Genomic DNA, 24,824 nt, shown 5'->3' on the forward strand with positions numbered 1-24,824 from the left:
CCGCAGCTGGGATTTAAAAGGCTCTGGGCTCCCCGCGCTTGCAGGCAGCCCAGAGCCTCTGACTTCCGGCCACAGCTGGGATTTAAAAGGCTCTGGGCTCCCCGCGCTTGCAGGCAGCCCAGACCCTCTGACTCGCGGCCGCGACTGGGATTTAAAAGGCTCTGGGCTCCCCGCGCTTGCAGGCAGCCCAGAGCCTCTGACTCCCGGCCGCGGCTGGGATTTAAAAGGCTCTGGGCTCCCCGCGCTTGCAGGCAGCCCAGAGCCCTCTGACTCCGGGCCGTGGCTGGGATTTAAAAGGCTCTGGGCTCCCTGCGCTTGCAGGCAGCCCACAGCCCTCTGATTCCCGGCCGCGGCTGAGATTTAAAGGGCACTGGGCTCCCCGCGCTTGCAGGCAGCCCAGAGCCCTCTGACTCCGGGCCGCGGCTGGGATTTAAAAGGCTCTGGGCTCCCCGCGCTTGCAGGCAGCCCACAGCCCTCTGATTCCCGGCCGCGGCTGAGATTTAAAGGGCACTGGGCTCCCCGCGCTTGCAGGCAGCCCAGAGCCCTCTGACTCCGGGCCGTGGCTGGGATTTAAAAGGCTCTGGGCTCCACGCGGCTTCAGGCAGCCAAGAGCCCTCTGATTCCCGGCCGCGGCTGAGATTTAAAGGGCGGTGGGCTCCCCGCGCTTGCAGGCAGCTCGGACCCTCTGACTCTCGGCCGCGGCTGGGATTTGAACGGCTCTGGGCTCCCCCTGCTTGCAGGCAGCCCAGAGCTCTGACTCCCGGCCGCGGCTGGGATTTAAAAGGCTCTGGGCTCCCCGCGCTTGCAGGCAGCCCAGAGTCCTCTGACTCCGGGCTGCGGCTAGGATTTAAAAGGCTCTGGGCTCCCCGCGCTTGCAGGCAGCCCAGAGCCCTCTGACTCCGGGCCGCGGCTGAGATTTAAAGGGCTCTGGGCTCCCCAGGCTTGCAGGCAGCTCGGACCCTCTGACTCCCGGCCGCGGCTGAGATTTAAAGGGCGGTGGGCTCTCCGCGCTTGCAGGCAGCCCAGAGCCTCTGACTCCCGGCCGCGGCTGGGATTTAAAAGGCTCTGGGCTCCCCACGCTTGCAGGCAGCCTAGAGCCTCTGACTCCCGTCCGCGGCTGGGATTTAAAAGGCTCTGGGCTCCCCACGCTTGCAGGCAGCCCAGAGCCTCTGACTCCCGGCCACGGCTAGGATTTAAAGGGCGCTGGGCTCCCCAGGCTTGCAGGCAGCTCGGACCCTCTGACTCCTGGCCGCGGCTGAGATTTAAAGGGCGGTGGGCTCTCCGCGCTTGCAGGCAGCCCAGAGCCTCTGACTCCCGGCCACGGCTAGGATTTAAAGGGCGCTGGGCTCCCCAGGCTTGCAGGCAGCCCAGAGCTCTGACTCCCGGCCGCGGCTGAGATTTTAAGGGGCGCTGGGCTCCCCGCGCTTGCAGGCAGCCCAGAGCCCTCTGACTCCCGGTCGCGGCTGGGATTTAAAAGGCTCTGGGCTCCCCGCGCTTGCAGGCATCCCAGAGCCTCTCACTCCGGGCCGTGGCTGGGATTTAAAAGGCTCTGGGCTCCGCGCGGCTTCAGGCAGCCCAGAGCCCTCTGACTCCCGGCCGCGGCTGGGATTTAAAGGGCGCTGGGCTCCCCGTGCTTGCAGGCAGCTCGGACCCTCTGACTCCCGGCCGCGGCTGAGATTTAAAGGGCGCTGGGCTCCCCACGCTTGCAGGCAGCTCGGACCCTCTGACTCTCGGCCGCGGCTGGGATTTAAAGGGCGCTGGGCTCCCCACGCTTGCAGGCAGCTCGGACCCTCTGATTCCCGGCCACGGCTGGGATTTAAAGGGCGCTGGGCTCCCCGCGCTTGCAGGCATCCCAGAGCCTCTCACTCCCGGCCGCGGCTGGGATTTAAAAGGCTCTGGGCACCCCGCGCTTGCAGGCAGCCCAGAGCCCTCTGACTCCCGCTCGCGGCTGGGATTTAAAAGGCTCTGGGCTCCCCGCGCTTGCAGGCATCCCAGAGCCTCTCACTCCCGGCCGCGGCTGGGATTTAAAGGGCGCTGGGCTCCCCACGCTTGCAGGCAGCTCGGACCCTCTGACTCCCGGCCGCGGCTGAGATTTAAAGGGTGCTGGGCTCCCCGCGCTTGCAGGCAGCCCACAGCCCTCTGATTCCCGGCCGCGGCTGAGGTTTAAAAGGCTCTGGGCTCCCCGCGCTTGCAGGCAGCCCAGAGCCCTCTGACTCCCGGCCGTGGCTGGGATTTAAAAGGCTCTGGGTTTCCCGCGCTTGCAGGCAGCCCAGAGCCTCTGACTCCCGGCCGCGGCTGGGATTTAAAAGGCTCTGGGCTCCCTGCGCTTGCAGGCAGCCCAGAGCCCTCTGATTCCCGGCCGCGGCTGAGATTTAAAGGGCTCTGGGCTCCCTGCGCTTGAAGGCAGCCCAGAGCCCTCTGACTCCCGGCCACGACTGGGATTTAAAGGGCGCAGGGCTCCCCGCGCTTGAAGGCAGCCCATAGCCCTCTGACTTCTGGCCGCGGCTGGGATTTAAAAGGCTCTGGGCTCCGCGCGGCTTCAGGCAGCCCAGAGCCCTCTGACTCCCGGCCGCAGCTGAGATTTAAAGGGTGGTGGGCGCCCCGCGCTTGCAGGCAGCCCAGAGCCTCTGACTCCCGGCTGCGGCTGGGATTTAAAGGGCGCTGGACTCCCTGCGCTTGCAGGCAGCCCAGAGCCCTCTGACTCCCGTCCGCGGCTGGGTTTCAAAAGGCTCTGGGTTTCCCGCGCTTGCAGGCAGCCCAGAGCCCTCTGACTCCTGGCCACGGCTGGGATTTAAAGGGCGCTGGGCTCCCCGCGCTTGCAGGCATCCCAGAGCCTCTCACTCCCGGCCGCGGCTGGGATTTAAAGGGCGCTGGGCTCCCGCGCTTGCAGGCACCTCAGAGCCCTCTGATTCCCGGCCGCGGCTAGGATTTAAAAGGCTCTGGGCTCCCCGCGCTTGCAGGCAGCCCAGAGCCTCTGACTCCCGGCCGCGGCTGAGATTTAAAGGGCGCTGGACTCCCCGTGCTTGCAGGCAGCCCAGAGCCTCTGACTCCCGGCCGCGGCTGGGATTTAAAAGGCTCTGGGCACCCCGCGCTTGCAGGCAGCCCAGAGCCCTCTGACTCCCGGTCGCGGCTGGGATTTAAAAGGCTCTGGGCTCCGCGCGGCTTCAGGCAGCCCAGAGCCCTCTGACTCCCGGCCGCGGCTGGGATTTAAAGGGCGCTGGGCTCCCCGTGCTTGCAGGCAGCTCGGACCCTCTGACTCCTGGCCGCGGCTGAGATTTAAAGGGCGCTGGGCTCCCCACGCTTGCAGGCAGCTCGGACCCTCTGATTCCCGGCCACGGCTGGGATTTAAAGGGCGCTGGGCTCCCCGCGCTTGCAGGCATCCCAGAGCCTCTCACTCCCGGCCGCGGCTGGGATTTAAAAGGCTCTGGGCTCCCCGCGCTTGCAGGCAGCCCAGAGCCCTCTGACTCCCGCTCGCGGCTGGGATTTAAAAGGCTCTGGGCTCCCCGCGCTTGCAGGCATCCCAGAGCCTCTCACTCCCGGCCGCGGCGGGGATTTAAGGGGCGCTGGGCTCCCCACGCTTGCAGGCAGCTCGGACCCTCTGACTCCCGGCCGCGGCTGAGATTTAAAGGGTGCTGGGCTCCCCGCGCTTGCAGGCAGCCCACAGCCCTCTGATTCCCGGCCGCGGCTGAGGTTTAAAAGGCTCTGGGCTCCCCGCGCTTGCAGGCAGCCCAGAGCCCTCTGACTCCCGGCCGCGGCTGGGATTTAAAAGGCTCTGGGTTTCCCGCGCTTGCAGGCAGCCCAGAGCCTCTGACTCCCGGCCGCGGCTGGGATTTAAAAGGCTCTGGGCTCCCTGCGCTTGCAGGCAGCCCAGAGCCCTCTGATTCCCGGCCGCGGCTGAGATTTAAAGGGCTCTGGGCTCCCTGCGCTTGAAGGCAGCCCAGAGCCCTCTGACTCCCGGCCACGACTGGGATTTAAAGGGCGCAGGGCTCCCCGCGCTTGAAGGCAGCCCATAGCCCTCTGACTTCTGGCCGCGGCTGGGATTTAAAAGGCTCTGGGCTCCGCGCGGCTTCAGGCAGCCCAGAGCCCTCTGACTCCCGGCCGCAGCTGAGATTTAAAGGGTGGTGGGCGCCCCGCGCTTGCAGGCAGCCCAGAGCCTCTGACTCCCGGCTGCGGCTGGGATTTAAAGGGCGCTGGGCTCCCTGCGCTTGCAGGCAGCCCAGAGCCCTCTGACTCCCGTCCGCGGCTGGGTTTCAAAAGGCTCTGGGGTCCCCGCGCTTGCAGGCAGCCCAGAGCCCTCTGACTCCTGGCCACGGCTGGGATTTAAAGGGCGCTGGGCTCCCTGCGCTTGCAGGCATCCCAGAGCCTCTGACTCCCGGCCGCGGCTGGGATTTAAAGGGCACTGGGCTCCCCGCGCTTGCAGGCAGCCCAGAGCCCTCTGATTCCCTGCCGCGGCTGAGATTTAAAGGGCGCTGGGCTCCCCGCGCTTGCAGGCAGCCCACAGCCCTCTGATTCCCGGCCACGGCTGAGATTTAAAGGGCACTGGGCTCCCCGCGCTTGCAGGCAGCCCAGAGCCTCTCACTCCCGGCCGCGGCTGGGATTTAAAGGGCGCTGGGCTCCCGCGCTTGCAGGCAGCTCAGAGCCCTCTGATTCCCGGCCGCGGCTAGGATTTAAAAGGCTCTGGGCTCCCCGCGCTTGCAGGCAGCCCAGAGCCTCTGACTCCCGGCCGCGGCTGAGATTTAAAGGGCGCTGGACTCCCCGTGCTTGCAGGCAGCCCAGAGCCTCTGACTCCCGGCCGCGGCTGGGATTTAAAAGGCTCTGGGCACCCGGCGCTTGCAGGCAGCCCAGAGCCCTCTGACTCCCGGTCGCAGCTGGGATTTAAAAGGCTCTGGGCTCCCCGCGCTTGCAGGCATCCCAGAGCCTCTCACTCCCGGCCGCGGCTGGGATTTAAAGGGCGCTGGGCTCCCCACGCTTGCAGGCAGCTCGGACCCTCTGACTCCCGGCCGCGGCTGAGATTTAAAGGGTGCTGGGCTCCCCGCGCTTGCAGGCAGCCCACAGCCCTCTGATTCCCGGCCGCGGCTGAGGTTTAAAAGGCTCTGGGTTTCCCGCGCTTGCAGGCAGCCCAGAGCCTCTGACTCCCGGCCGCGGCTGGGATTTAAAAGGCTCTGGGCTCCCCGCGCTTGCAGGCAGCCCAGAGCCCTCTGATTCCCGGCCGCGGCTGAGATTTAAAGGGTGCTGGGCTCCCCGCGCTTGCAGGCAGCCCACAGCCCTCTGATTCCCGGCCGCGGCTGAGGTTTAAAAGGCTCTGGGCTCCCCGCGCTTGCAGGCAGCCCAGAGCCCTCTGACTCCCGGCCGCGGCTGGGATTTAAAAGGCTCTGGGTTTCCCGCGCTTGCAGGCAGCCCAGAGCCTCTGACTCCCGGCCGCGGCTGGGATTTAAAAGGCTCTGGGCTCCCCGCGCTTGCAGGCAGCCCAGAGCCCTCTGACTCCCGGCCACGACTGGGATTTAAAGGGCGCTGGGCTCCCCGCGCTTGAAGGCAGCCCATAGCCCTCTGACTTCTGGCCGCGGCTGGGATTTAAAAGGCTCTGGGCTCCGCGCGGCTTCAGGCAGCCCAGAGCCCTCTGACTCCCGGCCGCAGCTGAGATTTAAAGGGTGGTGGGCTCCCCGCGCTTGCAGGCAGCCCAGAGCCCTCTGACTCCCGGCCGCGGCTGGGATTAAAAAGGCTCTGGGTTCCCCGCGCTTGCCGGCAGCCCAGAGCCTCTGACTCCCGGCCGCGGCTGGGATTTAAAGGGCGCTGGGCTCCCTGCGCTTGCAGGCAGCCCAGAGCCCTCTGACTCCCGTCCGCGGCTGGGTTTCAAAAGGCTCTGGGGTCCCCGCGCTTGCAGGCAGCCCAGAGCCCTCTGACTCCTGGCCACGGCTGGGATTTAAAGGGCACTGGGCTCCCCGCGCTTGCAGGCATCCCAGAGCCTCTGACTCCCGGCCGCGGCTGGGATTTAAAGGGTGCTGGGCTCCCCGCGCTTGCAGGCAGCCCACAGCCCTCTGATTCCCGGCCGCGGCTGAGATTTAAAGGGCACTGGGCTCCCAGCGCTTGCAGGCAGTCCAGAGCCCTCTGATTCCTGGCCGCGGCTGGGATTTAAAAGGGTCTGGGCTCCCCGCGCTTGCAGGCAGCCCAGGGCCCTTTGACTCCCGGACGCAGCTGGGATTTAAAAGGCTCTGGGCTCCCCGCGCTTCCAGGCAGCCCAGAGCCCTCTGAGTGCCAGCCGCGGCTGAGATTTAAAGGGCGCTGGGCTTCCCGCGCTTCCAGGCAGCCCAGAGCCCTCTGAATCCTGGCTGGGGCTGGGATTTAAAAGGCTCTGGGCTCCCCGCGCTTGCGGGCAGCCCAGAGCCCTCTGATTCCCTGCCGCGGCTGGCATTTAAAAGGCTCTGGGCTCCCTGCGCTTGCAGGCAGCCCAGAGCCTCTGACTCCCGGCTGTGGCTGGGATTTAAAAGGGGCGAAACCTAGCTCCAACTATTGGTGGAGCAGAGCTCCTGACTGTAAATATTCCTGGGGCTAAAGCTCCAGGACCCCATATAAGTCGGCGCCCATGGCCACAAGATTACAAAGGTCAATTAAAAGTGGAAAGTCAGAAGCAGCACTTGCCTACTTCAATATACAGTATTATATTTTGTTGCACCTGTTGTGATGAAGTGGGCATGTCGTTAATATTTTCTCTGAATACTGTATGGGTGCCTCAGTTTCCCCTGCAAGATGCCAACTGAACGTGTTGGGGACAAAGATCAGGTGGCCTCCTTGTCCGGAAGAGAGACAGAGGCCAGAGGAGGGAGTGTCAGTTTGGAGCTGGCTGGGGAAATGGGGAGAGACCCTGAACTTGGTTCTGGGCACCCCACCCCCCAAGATGGACCTGACAGAGGGGTTCTGTTTTCTGTACCTACAAGCTCTGTTTAAACTGTGCTCCCGTCATCTAATAAACCTTCTGTTTTACAGTCTGGCTGAGAGTCACATCTGACTGCAGAGTTGGGGTGCAGGGCCCTCTGGTTGCCCCAGGACCAGCCTGGGCAGACTCGCTGTGGAAAGTGCATGACGTGGAAGGGCATGCTGAATGCTCCGAGGTCAGACCCAGGGAGGTGTAAGCTTCTTGCCCTGGAGACACTCTGCTCTGAGAGAGGAGGCTCCCCCAGAGTCCTGACTGGCTTTGTATGGAGTTGTTCCAAAGCATCACAGCATCCCCTTCCACACCGTGCACTTCCCAGAAGTCCGCACAGGCACTGACACTCCCTCCTCCGGCCTTTGTCTCTTTTCCAGGCATTAGGAGGCCACCCGATCTCTCTGTTCTCCAACACCTTCAGTTGGCACCTTGCAGGGGAAACTGATTTGGGAGAAATGAAGTAAAAGCTGCCCAAACCGAGCTTGAGCACTCCTGAATTTTGAGGTGTTCAAATCTGGAAGGCAGGTGCTGGGGGTGGGAGAGGGCTGTGGGCTCCATGGGGGAGCATGGCAGCAACTGTTTGGAGCTGCATGGAGCCAGATACGCTGGTCTGAGTGGCACAGTAAGCGGTTTGGGAGTTGAAGAAGGGGTAGGGAGTTCCGGGGGGCAGTCAAGGGACAAGGAGCAGGGGGGGATGGATGGGGCAGAGGTTCGGAGGGGCAGTCAGGGGACAGGCAGCACTTGGATAGGCATGGATAGGCCCAGAGCCCTCTGATTCCCGGCCGCGGCTGGGATTTAAAGGGCGCTGGGCTCCCCGCGCTTGCATGCAGCCCGGACCCTCTGATTCCCTGCCGCGGCTGAGATTTAAAGGGCGCTGGGCTCCCCGCGCTTGCAGGCAGCCCAGAGCCCTCTGACTCGTGGCTGGGGCTGGGATTTAAAAGGCTCTGGGCTCCGCGCGGCTTCAGGCAGCCCAGAGCCCTCTGACTCCCGGCCGCGGCTGGGATTTAAAGGGCTCTGGGCTCCCCGCGCTTGCAGGCAGCCCAGAGCCCTCTGACTCCGGGCCGCGGCTGGGATTTAATCGGCTCTGGGCTCCCCGCGCTTGCAGGCAGCCCAGAGCCCTCTGACTCCTGGCCGTGGCTGGGATTTAAAAGGCTCTGGGCTCCGCGCGGCTTCAGGCAGCCCAGAGCCCTCTGACTCCCAGCCGCGGCTGAGATTTAAAGGGCACTGTGCTCCCCGCGCTTGCAGGGAGCCCAGAGCCCTCTGACTCTCGGCCGCGGCTAGGATTTGAACGGCTCTGGGCTCCCCCTGCTTGCAGGCAGCCCAGAGCCCTCTGATTCCCGGCCGCGGCTGGTATTTAAAAGGCTCTGGGCTCCCCGCGCTTGCAGGCAGCCCGGACCCTCTGACTCCTGGCTGCGGTTGGGATTTAAAAGGCTCTGGGGTCCCCGCGCTTGCAGGCAGCCCAGAGCCCTCTGACTCCCGGTCGCGGCTGGGATTTAAAAGGCTCTGGGCTCCCCGCGCTTGCAGGCATCCCAGAGCCTCTCACTCCCGGCCGCGGCTGGGATTTAAAGGGCGGTGGGCTCACCGCGCTTGCAGGCAGCTCGGACCCTCTGACTCCCGGCCGCGGCTGAGATTTAAAGGGCGCTGGGCTCCCCGCGCTTGCAGGCAGCCCAGAGCCCTCTGATTCCCGGCCGCGGCTGGGATTGAAAAGGCTCTGGGCTCCCCGCGCTTGCAGGCAGCCCAGAGCCCTCTGACTCCCGGCCACGACTGCGATTTAAAGGGCGCTGGGCTCCCCGCGCTTGCAGGCAGCCCAGAGTCTCTGACTTCCGACCGCAGCTGGGATTTTAAAGGCTCTGGGCCCCCGCGCTTGCAGGCAGCCCAGAGCCCTCTGTCTCCTGGCCGCGGCTGGGATTTAAAAGGCTCTGGGCTCCCCGCGCTTGCAGGCAGCCCAGAGCCCTCTGACTCCTGGCTGCGGCTGAGATTTAAAGGGTGGTGGGTTCCCCGCGCTTGCAGGCAGCACAGAGCCCTCTGACTCCCGGCCGCGGCTGGGATTAAAAAGGCTCTGGGTTCCCCGCGCTTGCAGGCATCCCAGAGCCTCTCACTCCCGGCCGCGGCTGGGATTTAAAGGGCGCTGGGCTCCCCACGCTTGCAGGCAGCTCGGACCCTCTGACTCCCGGCCGCGGCTGAGATTTAAAGGGCGGTGGGCTCACCGCGCTTGCAGGCAGCTCGGACCCTCTGCCTCCCTGCCGCGGCTGAGATTTAAAGGGTGCTGGGCTCCCCGCGCTTGCAGGCAGCCCAGAGCTCTCTAACTCCCGGCTGCGGCTGGGATTTAAAGGGCTTTGGGCTCCCCGCGCTTGCAGGTAGCCCGGAGCCTTTGACTCCCCGCCGCGGCTGGGATTTAAAAGGCTCTGGGCTCCCCGCGCTTGCAGGCAGCCCAGAGTCTCTGACGTCCGACCGCAGCTGGGATTTTAAAGGCTCTGGGCTCCCCGCGCTTGCAGGCAGCCCAGAGCCCTCTGACTCCTGGCCGCGGCTGGGATTTAAAAGGCTCTGGGCTCCCTGCGCTTGCAGACAGCCCAGAGCCCTCTGATTCCCGGCAACGGCTGGGATTTAAAAGGCTCTGGGCTCCCCGCGCTTGCTGGCAGCCCCGGGCCCTCTGACTCCCGGCCGCGGCTGGGATTTAAAAGGCTCTGGGCTCCCCGCGCTTGCAGGCAGCCCAGAGCCCTCTGACTCCCGGCCGCGGCTGGGATTTAAAAGGCTCTGGGCTCCCCGCGCTTGCAGGCAGCCCAGAGCCCTCTGACTCCCGGCCGCGGCTGGGATTGAAAAGGCTCTGGGCTTCCCGCGCTTGCAGGCAGCCCAGAGCCTCTGACTCCCGGCCACGGCTGGGATTTAAAAGGCTCTGGGCTCCCTGCGGCTGCGGGCAGCGCAGAGCCCTCTAAAATCCCAGCCGCAGCCGGGAGTCAAAGTGGCGAAACCTAGCTCCAACTATTGGTGGAGCAGAGCCCCTGACTGTAAATATTCCTGGGGCTAAAGCCCCAGGAGCCCATATAAGTCAGCGCCCATGCCGGGGGGGGGTCTCTCTCTCTCTCCGGCGGGGCGCGGGGCTGGGGCTTCTCGGGTGGGGCGCAGGGTCTTTCAGGCAGGGACGCGGGGCTGGTGCGGGGTGGTCTTTTGTGCAGGGGAGGTGGCAACTGCAAACGGGAAGGGCCTTTTGGAGGCTTCTGAAAAGCTGCCTGTGAAGGGGGGGAAGCACTTTGCACCTGCCCTTACCTGCTCCAGAGGCTGGGCCCAGCGAGGTCTGCTCCTGCTTTGCATCTGATACACCCACAGTCGTTCTCTTTGCAGTGACCTGAATGTTTGCTTCCTTTCCTCTCCCCTGGAGAGGATTAGCTGTCCTGGGGGAGCTGGTAGGGAAATGTATCTGAGTTACTGTGTGACCTTCCATACAAACTTTACTTTCCTGTCAATTTCTCACTTTGGTTGAAAAAGCAAAAACAAGGGAATAAATGGTTTTCAAGGGTCTTTGGTTTTCCAATAAAAGCTTCCACTTAATCACATGTGTTGGATTTTTCTTTTCGGGAGAGGGGTGGGAGAGAAGCTTGTAGCAAAACTTCCACCCGTGACAGTGTGGTGGTTCTCCCAACCCAAAACCTCATAAGCAATGTAGGTCTTAGACCTTGATTTAAAATCCCTCCCAGCTGATTGTCCAACCTCCCTGAGCACACAATCCCCCTGGTTCTCCAGCAAGGGTCAGGGAAGCCATGTTCTGAGACATCAAACTCTAGAGCAGATATACTCAGACTGCAGCTTGGAAGCTGCAAGTAGCTCTTTGCAGCGCCTATTTAAAACACCGATTTAATTAATCACTCAGGATGTTTTTCCTATATTAATTTGCACAAAGCCATTGATGTTGCTGTGAACATATAAAAACTAAATATTTCCCATGTCAAACTGTTTAAATATGAATATATATAGTAAATGAAACAATGAATGCCACCACTGGGGCATGTGTGGGGTAATGGTTGCTGATTTGGCTTCTGAACCACTGAGGTCTGAGTATTGCTGCTCTAGAGCTAGACTTTTGAGGCTATTGGTATGCCCTGAAAGTGTAGAATGCAGGATTCTCCACAGGTAACCTTTACTTGTTGGTTGACCTCGGCCTCTCATAGGGAGAGCAGAGAACTGAGCCATGGGCTGATAGCCAGAGAAGGGGTGGGGGAGACTTGTCAAGTAGTAGTAGATGAGCAAAGAGCATGGGCCTTCTACCCTGCAAGGCCATCAGGAAGATAGGGAGCTCCAGTAAATGGACCTTCCCACTAGTCAGACTGGACTACACCTCATTAAGTATGAGGCTACAGGAGTTGGAAGCCTCAGGGTTGAACTACCTCTGTGTGGTAGTAGAAATTGGCTCTACTGCAACTATCTAAACAGCTGCAGAGCCCTCTACTAAAGTGATCTCCTAGGATAACCACTAGCTGTTCTCCCTCTCCCAGCTCTGATGTTTCTGGTGTAGCTAGAATTAAGTGCCTGCTCTTCAGAGCAGAAACACTGATTTGTCCCCTACCATTGTGGCAACACACCTTGTTTGGGTGCAGTATAAAGGATCATCCCCCAGCTCAATCTTAAGTTCCTCCACGCGGTGGGAGAGCCAGGCCATCTGGGTACCCAAATGCTCCTCCAGCTGGCCCGAGTGGGCCAGCCCCACAGCTACCAGCGAGGGGTACGGGGCAGCCATGGGGACCCAGCACCCAGTGTGTAGTGTAGGATACTGTGCCTTGTAGGACTTTATAATACTTATAGATTGTAAGAAGCTGCTATTGTATTAAACTGCTACCTGATAGCAGTTTCTTGCTGTATAGTGTATGTGAAATTGCTACATGTAGAAATGTGCTATCTGTAGCAGTTAGTGATACGTATAGATTGTAAGAAACAGCTTCTGTAAAAAAGATGCTACTTTATTTGTACATGCTTGAAAACTTATCATATTTCTGTGCCATTATCTCAATCCTATGCCATATCTCATCAAGATTTTGAATAGAAACATATCCAGAACTGATCCCTGGAGAACCCCACTTGTTACGCCCATCTAGATTTCATTTCCATAGTTTGTTTATGGTAAGGTCATGGGAGAGGGAATCCAAAGCCTTACTAAAGGCAAGATGTACCACATCTGCTGCTTGTAGGCTTGTTACACTGTTAAAGAAAGCTATCAGGTTGGTTTTACAGGTGAGACTGCTTGAAATACCGGTACCTGTTTTAGCAAAGTTGGGCCTCTCACTGCTGTGGGTAGCACAGTCCTACAGGGAGCATTTTCTCTCATGTATGAAACTGCAAATGATAGGGATGTACTCACTGCAATGTGATGAAGCTAATTCCTACAGGCAGCAGTTTCGCTCACCTTCGGTATGTGAGACTATCTGTAGGAATCAGTTACAATGGCAACAGGTCTTAACCCCTTGCCAAAGATGAGTGGCCATTACACTGTAGTCTGCCCCAGTGAGCGGGTGCTTGATAACTGGCAGTAGTCACTGAGGCAAGGTGGGTTTAGAGGGTTGGGGGTTCCCCTGGGAGGGGAAACCCAGAGTAAGGGGTTACTGCGGGGGCAGCTCCCTCAAGGTAAAGGACACGGGAGTCTGGCAGGGACACAGGTGCCAGGGGCAGGTGAGACACTGGCCAGTGGGAAGTGCTCTGTATACTTGAGAGCTAATTCCAGAGCCAACCAGCAGGAGGTGCTGCGCTGGTGACTCCACCTCACTACACTGCCATTGGATTAGAGGAGCTTTTGTGGTAAGAACCACCAGTAGAGCAAGGTATGTGTAATATAACTGTTAAAAACTCCCACTTTAACCTATTACTTCTCAACTCATGAGGACAAAAGAACTAACCCACTGGATACCAGTAATATTTTAACCTTTCTTTGTGGGTCAATTGGACAAGTCTGTACAAACTAATGGAGAAAAATAACCAAATTATCCAACTGACTGAAAATACACAGGCCCGGGTTCAGACACGCAATTTGGCTATTTTACGTGGGGGATCTGAAATATAAAGAGTATCTGCACAAGCAGAACAAATTATAATGCATCATTGGTATGATATTCTTAAAGGATGGGCCTCAATTACTCTTTTCTTTATTCTGATAAGTTTAATGTTAATTGTAATGTGTGGTATGTTCTGTTGGATGCTGAAACTACCAGCTCAAATTGTTTCAAAAAACTTGTATAGCCTTGAGACAATTACATAAGTGTGACTCATTCAGTACCTCTGGATTGAAGGGTCATTTGTGGGTCAATATAGAGCAGAAGAATGAAATTTTCTTTTCTTACTATTAATGACTTTATTTTGTATCAGATGAACACTCCAAACTTCACTGTTCTAACATTGTATCTCCTCTTTGCCTTCCAACATTTTAAATTGTTCTTTACACTTGTTTTAATAAGATTCCATATTGTAACTAAAACCCCATTTTAAAATGCTTACTCCATTTTGCAAAACCCTGCTGTAACCTCATTAACTTAGTTCAGTGGCTGGTTAACAATGCATTTTAAGAAGTTTCATCCCATGGCCCTAACCACCCGTCTGACCTGTTTGGTACCCAGCATACACTGCTAAACCAAAGCTTCCCAAAATACAGTGGGTGGACAGTGGGATTTCTATTCATGGTGCGCCTCATTCTGAATCTATACAAGTGCTTTGGGTGAGTACCCTGACTGCTGAGGCAAGGAGTCCAGGAGGCATGCACACTAGGCATTGGGATGCCCAGGCCTTTAAGAACCCAACCCTGGGAAGCTGATGCTGAGAGGTGCTGTCAGTTAGATGAGAAATAAAAAAGCCCCTCTGTCCCCCCCCACCATTTTTGCAAACACGGGTGTCGGGGTAACTGCTACCTCCTGTGCCCCTGCCTGGGCGGGGTTTTGCCCTCTGCCATGGTGTCACCATGAGTTTAATTCCTGTTCTTCTCCCCCCTGTCCTGATGTTGCCCTTTCCCTCTCGCCTAATCCTGCCTCCAGCTGCTTGACCCCCCAGGCTAGTCAGTTTCCGGCCCTGGGCAGCCCCTGCTCCGCTTCGACTCCGGTGCCACTTTTTAACCCCTGTCCAAAGCAGTCGGCGGAATGGAACAGGTGGAAGGGCAGAGGGAAGGGCAGGGGCTTCAGCAGATGAACTGAGCATGCTCAGTACACCGTAAGCAGCACATGCCTAAGCAGAGCAGTATCCTACAGTACACCTGTCACAGACCCCCGGCCACCTCCTCATCAGCGGCCCGGCACCACGGGAAAGCGAGTCCGCCCGCCCCTTGCTCCGGGACTCCAACTCCCACGAACGTGACTGAGGAGGCCCGGGCGGGACTACAACTCCCAGAGTGCATCACGCAGGGCGAGCCTACGAGCCGCGGCGTGGGACAAACCTATTTAGAACGTTTCGCTCTTTCCCCGCCATTCTATTGGTCCGCAGCCGCCGAGCGAGTGAACGAGCCCCCCGTCTGATTGGTCCGCTGCCGCGGGGCGGGGAATATAAACCGGGCCCGCGGAAGTGCTGCCTCTCGGCCGGGGGGAGCCGGGGGCTGGCGCCGCGCAGGCGGTAAGTGGGGCGGTGCCGGGGGAGCCGCGGGCCGGCTGTGGCTGGAGCGGCCCGGGGGCTGCGGGGCCGGGGAGCCGGGCCGGGGCCTGCAGGGGAGGTGGCGGCTGCCAAGGGGAAAGGCCCCTTTGGAGGGGTCTGAAAAGCTGCCTGTGAAGGGGGGGAAGCGCTTTGCACCTGCCCTGACCCGCTCCAGGGGCCGGGCCCGGCCAGGTCTGCTCCTGCTTTGCCTCCGGGACACCCACCCTCCCCTGTGCTCTTTGCAGTGACCTGGATGTTCGCTGCCTTTCCTCTGGCCTGGGGGGGATTGGCTCCCCCGGGGGAGCTGGTGGGGAAATGGATCTGACCTACCGTGTGACCTTCCCGTAGGGTGACCACATGTCCTGATTTGATAGGGACAGTCCCAATATTTGGGGCTTTTTCTTACATAGGCTCCTATTACCCCCCACCCACCCCCTGTCCTGATTTTTCACACTTGCTGTCTGGTCGCCCACCTTCCAGACAAACTTCACTTTCTGGTCAGTTTCTCACTTGTTTTTGCGTTTTCCAACAAAGGGGAATAAATGGTTTTCAAGGGTCTTTGGCTTTCCAATAAAAGCTTCCCCTTAATCACAAGTGTGTTGACTTTTTCTTTTTGGGAGCTATAGGGTGTGCGGGGGAGGGAGAGAAGCTTGTAGCAAAACTTCCAACCTGCTATAGTGTGGGGGTTCTCCCATTGCTTAGGAGGTTCTGAGTTGGAGGTTTTGGAGCTTGATTTAAAATCCCTCCCAGCTGCTTGGCCAGCCTCCCTGAGCACACAATCCCCCTGGTTCTCCAGCAAGGGTCAGGGAAGCCATGTTCTGAGACATCAAACTCTAGAGCAGATATACTCAGACTGCAGCTTGGAAGCTGCAAGTAGCTCTTTGCAGCACCTATTAAAACACTGATTTAATTAATCACTCAGGATGCTTTTCCTATATTTTGCACAAAGCCATTGATGCTGTGAACATAGAAAAACTAAAGATTTCCCATGTCCTACTGTTTAAAGATGAATCTATAGTAAATGAAACAATTGATTCACACCACTGGGGCATGTTTGGGGTAATTGCTAATTTGGCTCCTGAATCACTGAGGTCTGGGTATTGCTGCTCAAGAGCTAAGCCCTTGAGGCTATTGGTATACCCTGAAAGTGAAGGATGCAGGATTCTCTGCAGGTAACCTGTACATGCTGGTTGATCTCAGCCTCTCACAGGGAGAGCAGAGAACTGAGCTATGGGCTGATGGGACCCCAGAGAAGGGGTGGGGGAGACTTGCTAGAGCAGTGTAGCTTGAGGGACTTGTCAAGTAGTAATAAATTGAGCAAAGAGCATAGGCCTGCTACCCTGCAAGGCCATCAGGAAGATAAGTGGCTGCTTGCTCTAGTAAAGGGACCTTCCCAAAGAGTCAGACTGGACTACACCTAATTAAGTATGATGCTGCAGGAGTGGGAAGCCTCAGGGTTGAACTAACTGTGTGTGGTAGTAGAAATCAGATCTACTGCAACTATATAAACAGCTGCAGAGTTCTCTACCAAAGTGATCTCCTAGGATAGTAACTAGCTGTTCTCCCTCTCCCACCAGCTCTGGTGTGCCTGGTATAGCTAAAATTAAGTACCTGCTCTTCAAAGCAGAAACATTGTGGTTTGTCCCCTACTGTTGGGGCAACAACCAGACACCCTGTTTTGGCTGCAGTATAAATAATGTGTACCCACCTTCTGGATTTTTCTTGTAAGTGGCTAAGCCTGTACTGTGCTCTCTCCTATCTGCTTGCACAAAGTCACCACCATCTAAGGAAACTACACTGCTAGCCTCTAAACTCAAAGGGCTGTTGCCACATGCTTAACACAGCTGTGGAGAAAGATGCCTGAGGGTGGCTTGACTAGGACTCAGGGGGGGCCAGCTCCAAGAGGCCTGTGCCTCAGTAATCCAAAACTATGATGGCTTAGAGCTAAGACCCATGTGAACTGCCAGCACTGGCCTGGTCCTCACTGCAGAAGATACTGAAAGGTGCACCCTTATGGTAAAGGTAGAAATATAGCTAACATTCCCCCTTCTTCTGACTGACTTCTCTCGGGGAGGTGAAGCAGCATGGCTCTGGAAGAAAAGATTGCATTATAACCTGCTGCTGTCCTCCCCTGCTCACACACACAACAGGAGCTAATCTATTAACCAGTGTGCAATAATGTGATGACCATTCCCAGTTAGTTTGTGCCGTTTGTCTTCTTCCATAACTACAGTGGAGGTGCTTATAGTAATAATTAGCCCTTTTAAGCCTGGGATTCTATACCTGGATGCAGAAAAGGGCTTATAAACTGTCTTTAACCTGAATTTTATCTGCTCCCCCACACTTCTATCAGTAAAGCAATAATATGCAGCTGGTGGGAGTGTATTTTTCAGGGGGAGTGGGAGCCGAATGGATGATTAGCTAAAGAGAGACAGCTGACCACTGCCTAGACTCTGCACAGATTGTAGCTGTATCACAGACTGGCAATTCTTTTCCTGTAGAATTCAGTACAATCAAATATTAGAAACAGCTCAAAGTAAACCTGGGATCAGTGAGTAGGAATATTTGAGTTAATCACAACAAGGAAGATATGACTGAGATAATTCCCCTAGCAATCTCTCACGTTATGAAATAGCAGCTTTATACATTTGGCCTGAATAGCCAGATTGTTGTTAAACAAGATGAAAAATAAAACCTCCTTCCCACTGATAATATACCGTAAGCTCAAGGACCTGCTGAGGCTGGTGGCAGATGGAAGGAGCAATACAGGAAGGAGGGTGGAAATCCTGTTGCTATTAATAGATGGAGGCATCCCTGGGGTGACTGAAGGTGGGATTGTTAATTCTTGTGTCATGTGACCCACACTACACAGTGGGGCTCTGTCACTCTCTGCTACAGCCCTTGAGCTAGCAGAGCTGGTCATTTAGCACAGGCCATAAGATCTAGAGGTCTCCAGTTGGATCCCTGCGGCTTATGACCTACCCCGGGGCAGCACCTTATACTCACAGGGAAAGTGACATTTCCTCCACATAACAGTCAATGGCTGATCAGCCTCCTGGCCGTGTGGCCCAAGCCCTTGTTCCACGTTTCCCTGGTCCCTTACCCCAGCCTGGAGTAGGGAGCTACAGGGGCCTCTAACCCCACCGCCTCCTCCATAGGAAGGCAGCATCAACTGCCCGTATTGGGGGGAGAGCACAATGGCTCCACCGCAGAGCTCACTGGGGAGGACGTCGATGCACGTTCAGGTTGGCGGGAGAGCAGCAGTGCACCTTTCCCCTTGCCTCTCCCCCCACTCGCACCAGGGACATGTCCGGATGCCAAGCAGCAGCACTCGTCCTTGGGGCAGACAAGTGACTGCCCTGGGGTGTCTCCTGTCACTCTGTGTTGGGGAGGAGCTCAGACTCCGATCTGGTTCTGGAACTCGGCACTCGTTTCCTCCTCCGTGATGTTGGGGATGCCCAGCCTGGCCAGGGGTGCCTCAGTGGGACCCTCATCCTGCAGGACATCATTCAGCTCGGCTGAGAAGCAGGGATGCACCAGGTGGTCCCAGTACGAGCTCAGGGTGGACTGGTCCAATCTCTGGGGCTGTGGCATCACAGACGCAACTTGACAGCTGAGCCCAGTGGTTAAAGGGGAGCGAAGCAGGGGGCGGAGGAGCCGTGTGAGGGTGGGGTGGGGGGAAGTGCTGTTTACCCAAGCCAGGGAGAGGAGGGGGAGCTCTGTCTCTGTTCTGAGCAGAGGAGCAGGGAGCTGGACTGCTCCTTACTGACCCCCCCTAAAGTGGGGGCTGAGCAGATTGTGCGCTGTGGTTCAAATTCAGCAGCGACGCCAAGGATGGTGTAAATGACTTTCCCGCACCCCCTGCTGTCTGGGGCTCAGCGTTAGCCTCGGCACCCATCTCCTGAGGTCGCCACAGATCACTGTGTCTGGGCCCCATGCGGCTGGGGGGTTCCCCTCTTGCAAGCACAGGCGAGGTGACAACAACCTCTTACGCGCCGGGTGTTCAGCGCAGGGGCACCAGTGCTCCAAACATGTCTCACTTCCTGTTCTCCCCTGGTTCCCCCTTTTCCGACCCTCACACCCACTGTTTTAATCCCACGGGAAGCTAGCCCTTGGGATGGGGCGTCTCACAAAGTCACCACTGTACAGCAATGGAGTTTTAATCAAGTCCCTGAGATACTAATTGCTTGTTGAATGCAGGAGACTGTGTGGTTCATTTGACAGGGTGTAGGACAGGCAGCAGGTTCCACGCTTGCCTCTACCACAATCGCTCTGACACACCAAGCTGGGCCTGCCTCTGCAATGGGGATAGTGTTAATGGTGCTATTTAAAGTGCTTAGGGATCTCTGACTGGGAAGTGCTATGTGAGCAGTAAGTGTCTCGGATTCAGCCTCTAACTCATTTTGCAGCTTTTCTTTCACTCAAACACGCCCTGCTCAGCTTCTGCCTTTAAACCCAGTCCCCAAAGTTCTTTCTTTTTGTGACACTGGAGTGATTCTGAAGCAAAGGGGAAGCTTGCTAGAGCCCTCTGCACAGCACTACCCAGAATGCTTTGCCAGTACCCAGCAGTGCCACCCCCTGAGCCCGAGGAACACATGGAAAGATCCAGGAGTGGTTTTCTGGGGCACTCTGCAGAGCCAGATTTGGGGATGGGTTCATCCCTCCTTAGTCACTGGGACTTTACTGTGTTTAGCTTCGGCCTTTGCAAAGAGCTGGTCGCAAGGAAACTTGCAGGACGTTTTTAATAAAATGGTTTTAGTATCTTTCAGATAAACACGGGAAACTTCTCGTTGGAAGTGCAGGTGGAAGGCAGGCCCGGCTGGCTCCTGGCATGTCACGAGCGGTGGAATCTCTCCCTGGGGACTCTGATCTGTAGGCAGCTGGGATACCTCCAGTAAGTGATGCTCCTCTCAGCATAGACCTAGTCGGCCAGTCTCAGGCACAGGTCTTTGATTTGCCATTTTGATGCAGATATTGCAGAAGTAATGTGATCAGAGCACAGGACTGGGAGCCAGGGACCGTAGAGTTACTGATATTTATTTGGGGCCTAGATTCAGCTGAGAATGGGGTCCCATTGTGCTAGTCCCATTTCTCACCCTTTTTCTATGTTGCCGTTGGAAAAGGGAGGAAACCCCCAAATCAAACCATTTGGGGGTTGGAATTTTCACTGCAAATTTAAATTTTTCACCTGATATATTGTTTTAAATGAAAAAATGTCCTGTGGGGAAAAAAACAATCTGCATTTTTTGACTCACGCTAGATGTCCTGTAGCTTGGGTTTATTTCCCGAGACTTTCATAGCAGCTTCCCAAGCTCACAGAATCATGGACTGTGGGATTATCTTTCCATCGGCTTCCCTGGAAGTTGGGTTAAGCCCTTATATCATTCCTGTCTATAGAGTCACTCCCAGATATCATGTCACTGTTCTCCTCTCCACTGCTGTTCTGTGGCTGTGCATTTCCTCTGAAAATCACCATAGAGATCAGGAGGATGGTTTTCTGGCATAAATGAGAAGCAGGACTCCTGGGTTCTAACTGTACCGCCTCTACTCCCTTGTGACCTCTATTCTCTGTGCCTCATTTCCCCCACCTTTCAAACAAGGATCATAATAGTCACCTGTTTCCCAGGTGAGGATGAACTGGTTCATGATTGGAGCGTGTTTTGAGATCCTCACTTGGAAGGTGTCAGCAAAGGACACGGTATTGTTACTTTCTCCTGTTGTACTCACACGCTGTCGACATTGCAAGGCTAGGAAAGGGATGGTAGCATCTGAAAAGATACTTTAGTGATGCAAGCAAACCTATTTCCTGATTTTGGGGTTAGAGTGTAAAGTAAGGGCTGGGGGATGTTCATTTGCAGTATTATTATTTAGCCACTAGATGTCCCTGTGTGCTGTACAGTTCCAGACAGGGCATTGCCCCTGGTAAATGAGAGAGACAAAACTGGAACTCAAGTTGTGCGCGTGGAAGCCTGTTTTTGTGTGTCTGTACTTGGTCCTGGTTAAGCACTGTGATTCCATGAAACGTGGCAGGGTAAAGGTAAAGGTTTAGTCCTCCCAGTGGGTGATGGCTATTATATTTAACCCTTTCATCTCTTGTGAGCAGTGGCCAGAATTAGCATGTATAAACTAGAGTACAATGGTTCTATGCAGAAGAGAGAAAGGAAGTGACCATAAGAACGCTGTCATGTGGGTGAGCTCTCAGATCTCTCTCTCTCTGTTTAGGTTATGACATTTGCTGTTGCTTCTACAGACTCGCCCGCCACAAAGGAGTGAACCTGACAGATGTCAAGGTGAACGATACGCAAGAGTTTGTTCAGATTGTACCCAACCAGAAGAGCAGCATTGAAGACGTGTGGCAGGTCAGGTGGGTGACGGAGCTGGGGAGAGCAGGACCAGCATTGTGGGGGGACTGAACAGAGGGTCCCTTCACTGCTATATTGTCTGAGAAAAAGTCTCCATGTTTCTGGAGGTGACTGCCAGGCTCTGCAGGGCTGGCATTGACTCTGATCAGCAAATATGGAAGGAGGGAGAATATCTGAGCTGGCAACCAAATGATGCCAAATGGGAACACAAATAGCACAGCGACTGCACGGGCAGGAGCCACAACTGCCGGGAGGGTCACGCTAAAATAGGACCTAAGCCAGCTTGATGCTTACACAGTGGGGATGTCTGCACTGCACTCAGCACGTGTGGGCATATCCGAGCTAGCTTCGATCTAGCTAATGCGAGTACCTATAGCAGCAAAGCTTTGGCGGCGCGGACTTCAGCACAGCCTAGCCACCAGAATAATGACCCTGGGTCCCAGACAGTCTGTGTTTCACGGCTAATGGTACCTGAGCTGGGCACTGGGGTATGTCTACACATGCTGCAATCACACCTCTGATTGCAGAGCAGAGATCCCCTCAGTGCGAACAGGGTAGCTGACTTCCCGACCTTCAGGCAGGCCCGCTAGCCCTCTTAGAACAACTCTGCTTTGCTGCCGCAGCAACACAACCAGGGTCATTGCACACATTATCTTTCTGCCCTGCACCAGCTCGTGTTTGCAAAGTGCTGGGAAGGAGAAAAGCCTTTGGTGGGTGTGATGATTATTCCTATCAGAATCCACTTTCTGGGCATCCTGGGTGCATCTGGCCAGTCGCCATTCCTAGGGGAGCTGCCATAGAACCCCGTGATGGCCCATCTCTGTGTTTCCTGGCTGCAGAGTTCTGGGAGAGGTTTATTTCAAACCCTGATTTTATTCTTGTGCAGGAGCAGCTGTGCTTCAGGGCGAATTGTGGCTCTGAAGTGCTCCGGTAAGTGCTTTCCCCTGTCCTCATATTGCACTGGGGTCTCTTGCATTCTCGGTGCAATTACAGACCCTCTGTTCATTAGCACAAGCCCCAGGTCGGCTAGACACCGAGCGCCCTGCGCTCAGCATGGCCCTGGTGTTCGTTTGCAAAGCCTGTGTCGTTCTTCACCCATCCAGCAGCCCCAGTGTTGGGTGGTCTGCAAGCAGCAGCGTTACTCAGCGAGGCAGCACAGCCCTCTTGAGCGACCCTGCAGTAACAAGGCAGCACAAACCAGCTGGTCTGGGTGGGAGGAAGATTTAGTTTCCCAGCCGGCTGAGTGGCAAGAAAAAAAGGGTGGTTTTCAAGTCCCCGGAGCAGCCCCTTTGTCCGTGTGATTTCATAGCTGGGGTCTGCTTGCAGTGGCAGCAGTGACATGACCGTCAGCTCCCAAATCCCTCCTGTCCATATGGCACAGCTACTGGGTAATTAACAGCACGTGCAATCAGTGCCCCCGTCCCCCCGCAGTATCTACACCCTAATGGTCTCGGCAGCCCCTTCTTGTCAGGGAAGGCAGCTGTGGCCCAGAACTCCCCCTGATGGAGAGGTGGGAGTCCTGCATCCCTCGCTGTTCTCTCTTGCTCTCTCTCCACTCTGGTTTAGTGGTGCTGGCTGGGGAAGGAGACTTCGTTTAGGTGACTGGGTGGGCAGACAGAGGTCCTGGAACTAGCTCGGAGCACACAGAAGGGGTTAGAGAGGGTTTTTCTCTCTTATTTCACATGGGGAACAGCACAGGTGGCAAAAGAAAGGGAGAAAGCTGGGGCCACCCTGAATCCCTGATGTCCTGTGGGGGGTGAGCCGGGGACTTGGGCAGAGCAGGGGCTCACAGCCCGGAGGCAGGAGCACGCCTGGGGAATGACTCCTGTCAGCTGCTTCCCTCTCTGCTGCCTGCTTTCCCTTTCTTTCCTCCCAGTTCCTGCCTCTTTGTTCTCCTGCTCCCCCAGACTTGGTGCTCAAAGACCTTCCCTCTCTCCCTTCGTCCCCAAGGCAAAGCTCCGCAGCTCCTGGAGAGGGACAGGTTTCTCGGACACCCTTTGCTGCCCATCCCTCCCCCACTCTCAGGTGGTGTTTGGGGGCACTACGTTGACATGTCTCTGCTCAGTTACAGGCGGCCACAGGTCTCCAGCTGGCTGGTCTTTGCCGGGATTATCGCCCACATGTCAGTCCCACAGCAGGCCCGTGCAGTGGTGGAGAAAATCATCCACCACCCCCGCTATGACGACAGGAGTCACAACTATGACATCGCACTGATGAAACTCAGAGCGCCCTTGAACTTCTCCGGTGAGAGAGAAATCCACAGAGAGCAGCGTTTTGCGGGTGTGTCTAGGCACTGTGCATGTCAGTGTTTGCGTATGTCGGGGGTTCCTGCTCAGTCTACAGGGGGCTGAGAATGGGAAGCACGGCTGTAGCTGCTGTGCAGGGTGCAGCATTCTAGGAATAACCAGAACCTGTTAGGCTCCAGCACGACAATCTGACACCTTTCACCAGCATTGCAAATGTGCTTGTGATCAACTCTGTGTGCAACCCCAATTCCCAACCTCCAAGACCCATTGGAAACATCTTCTAGCATTTCCCTCCATCTATTAATAGCAACAGGATTTTCCCCCTCCACTGAATTAAAAAGGAGCAAATTTATCTGTATTGCCCCTTCCATCTGCCACCAGCCTCTGCAGGTCCTTGATCTTATCTTATCAGTGGGAAGGAGGTTATAGTTTTCATCTTGTTTAACAACAATCTGGTTGTTCAGGCCAAATGTATAAAGCCAACAGTGAAGGCCATCAGATGCCCAACTTTGTCTGCAAGAACCTCACTATTTCTTTGCAGCTAGGCCTGTAGACTGTTCTTCAGCTGGGGGTGTTCATGGTACTAGAATACAGGGATGGGAGATGATCTTCTACCAGTTATTTAATGAAAGTTCAGGGGAGACAATAAAGATACCTGCTGATAAAATCTTACATGGCCAAAGCAAGTGAGAAAGATGGCTGACTGCAGCATTAAGACTGGTGCCTTACCCATCCAAGCTGTGTGTGAGGGCAAAGCAGCTGGGCTTGCCTGCTACTACTTGTACTGTCTGAGATACTTGGCATCTCTGCACACTCAGTCTGGTAAATGCAGCAAGGTCACAGGTAGCTGTCCAGATTAAGGCTATACCTCTCCTGCATCCATTGCAAAAGCAGAAATGCAGAGGAGGGAAACTGACAGCTGTTCTCATGAGAGTTCCCTGCAGTTGCATAACAGAGCATGGAAAGTGGGTTAATCTGTTTCCTTTGCTGCTATTTCATAAAATGAGAGATTGCCAAGGCTATTATCTCAATCATATGTTCCTTGTTGTGATTAGCTCAAATATTATTCCATCAGCCAAACAGTACCCCCATTACCACTCCCTGATCCCAGGTTTCCTTTGAGCTGTTTCTAGTATTTAATTGTACTCAAGTCTGCAGGAAAAAATTGCCAGTCTGTGATACAGCTACAATCTGTGCAGAGTCTAGGCAGTGGTCAGCTGTGTCTCTTTAGCTAATCCCCCATTCAGCTCCCACTCCCCCTGAAAAATACACTCCCACCAGCTGCGTGTTATTGCTTTACTGATAGAAGTGTGGGGGAGCAGATAAAATGCAGGTTAAAGACTTGCTAGGTCTCACTACTTTTGAAAGGCAGTTTATCAGCCCTTTTCTGCATCCAGGTATAGAATCACAGGCTTAGAAAGGCTAATTATTACTACAAGCACCTCCACTGAAGTTATGGTAGAAGATGAAAGGAACAAATTAACTGGGAATGGTCATCACATTATTTCACACTGGTTGATGGATTAGCTCCTGTTGTGTGTGTGTGTGTGAGCAGAGGACTACAGCAGCAGGTTATAATGCAATCTTTTCCTCCACAGCTGTGTTGCTTCACCTCCCAGAGAGAAGTCAGTCTGAAGAAGGGGGAATGTTAGCTATATTTCTACCTTTACCATAAGGGTGCAGGGCCTATTCTCCCTTTCAGTA

The 24,824-nt window shown here is 56.1% G+C and overlaps 1 protein-coding gene across 1 annotated transcript; it reads left to right on the forward strand.

Annotated features, from left to right (window-relative positions):
• Positions 1 to 13,575: 13,575 nt before the first annotated feature.
• On the forward strand, positions 13,576 to 23,957 carry LOC123354593 (transmembrane protease serine 5-like). Its single transcript, XM_044996712.1, has 6 exons — positions 13,576 to 13,613; positions 14,369 to 14,494; positions 19,272 to 19,406; positions 20,763 to 20,871; positions 21,761 to 21,804; positions 22,940 to 23,957. The coding sequence occupies exons 1-6, from the start codon at positions 13,576 to 13,578 to the stop codon at positions 23,223 to 23,225; spliced, it is 738 nt and encodes a 245-aa protein (XP_044852647.1). The 3' UTR covers positions 23,226 to 23,957.
• The last annotated feature ends 867 nt before the right edge of the window (positions 23,958 to 24,824 follow it).

Source organism: Mauremys mutica, chromosome 22, assembly GCF_020497125.1.
Source record: "Mauremys mutica isolate MM-2020 ecotype Southern chromosome 22, ASM2049712v1, whole genome shotgun sequence".
In the NCBI taxonomy this organism is placed as follows: Eukaryota; Metazoa; Chordata; order Testudines; family Geoemydidae; genus Mauremys; species Mauremys mutica.

Excerpts from the sequence above, each read along its gene's own strand:
- LOC123354593 (XM_044996712.1), top strand. The coding sequence starts at position 13,576 with ATGGTGCGCCTCATTCTGAATCTATACAAGTGCTTTGG. Across the intron at positions 19,407-20,762 it reads AGGCAGCTGGGATACCTCCA|ACTCGCCCGCCACAAAGGAG; the intron begins GTAAGTGATGCT and ends TTGCTTCTACAG. Across the intron at positions 20,872-21,760 it reads GCATTGAAGACGTGTGGCAG|GAGCAGCTGTGCTTCAGGGC; the intron begins GTCAGGTGGGTG and ends ATTCTTGTGCAG.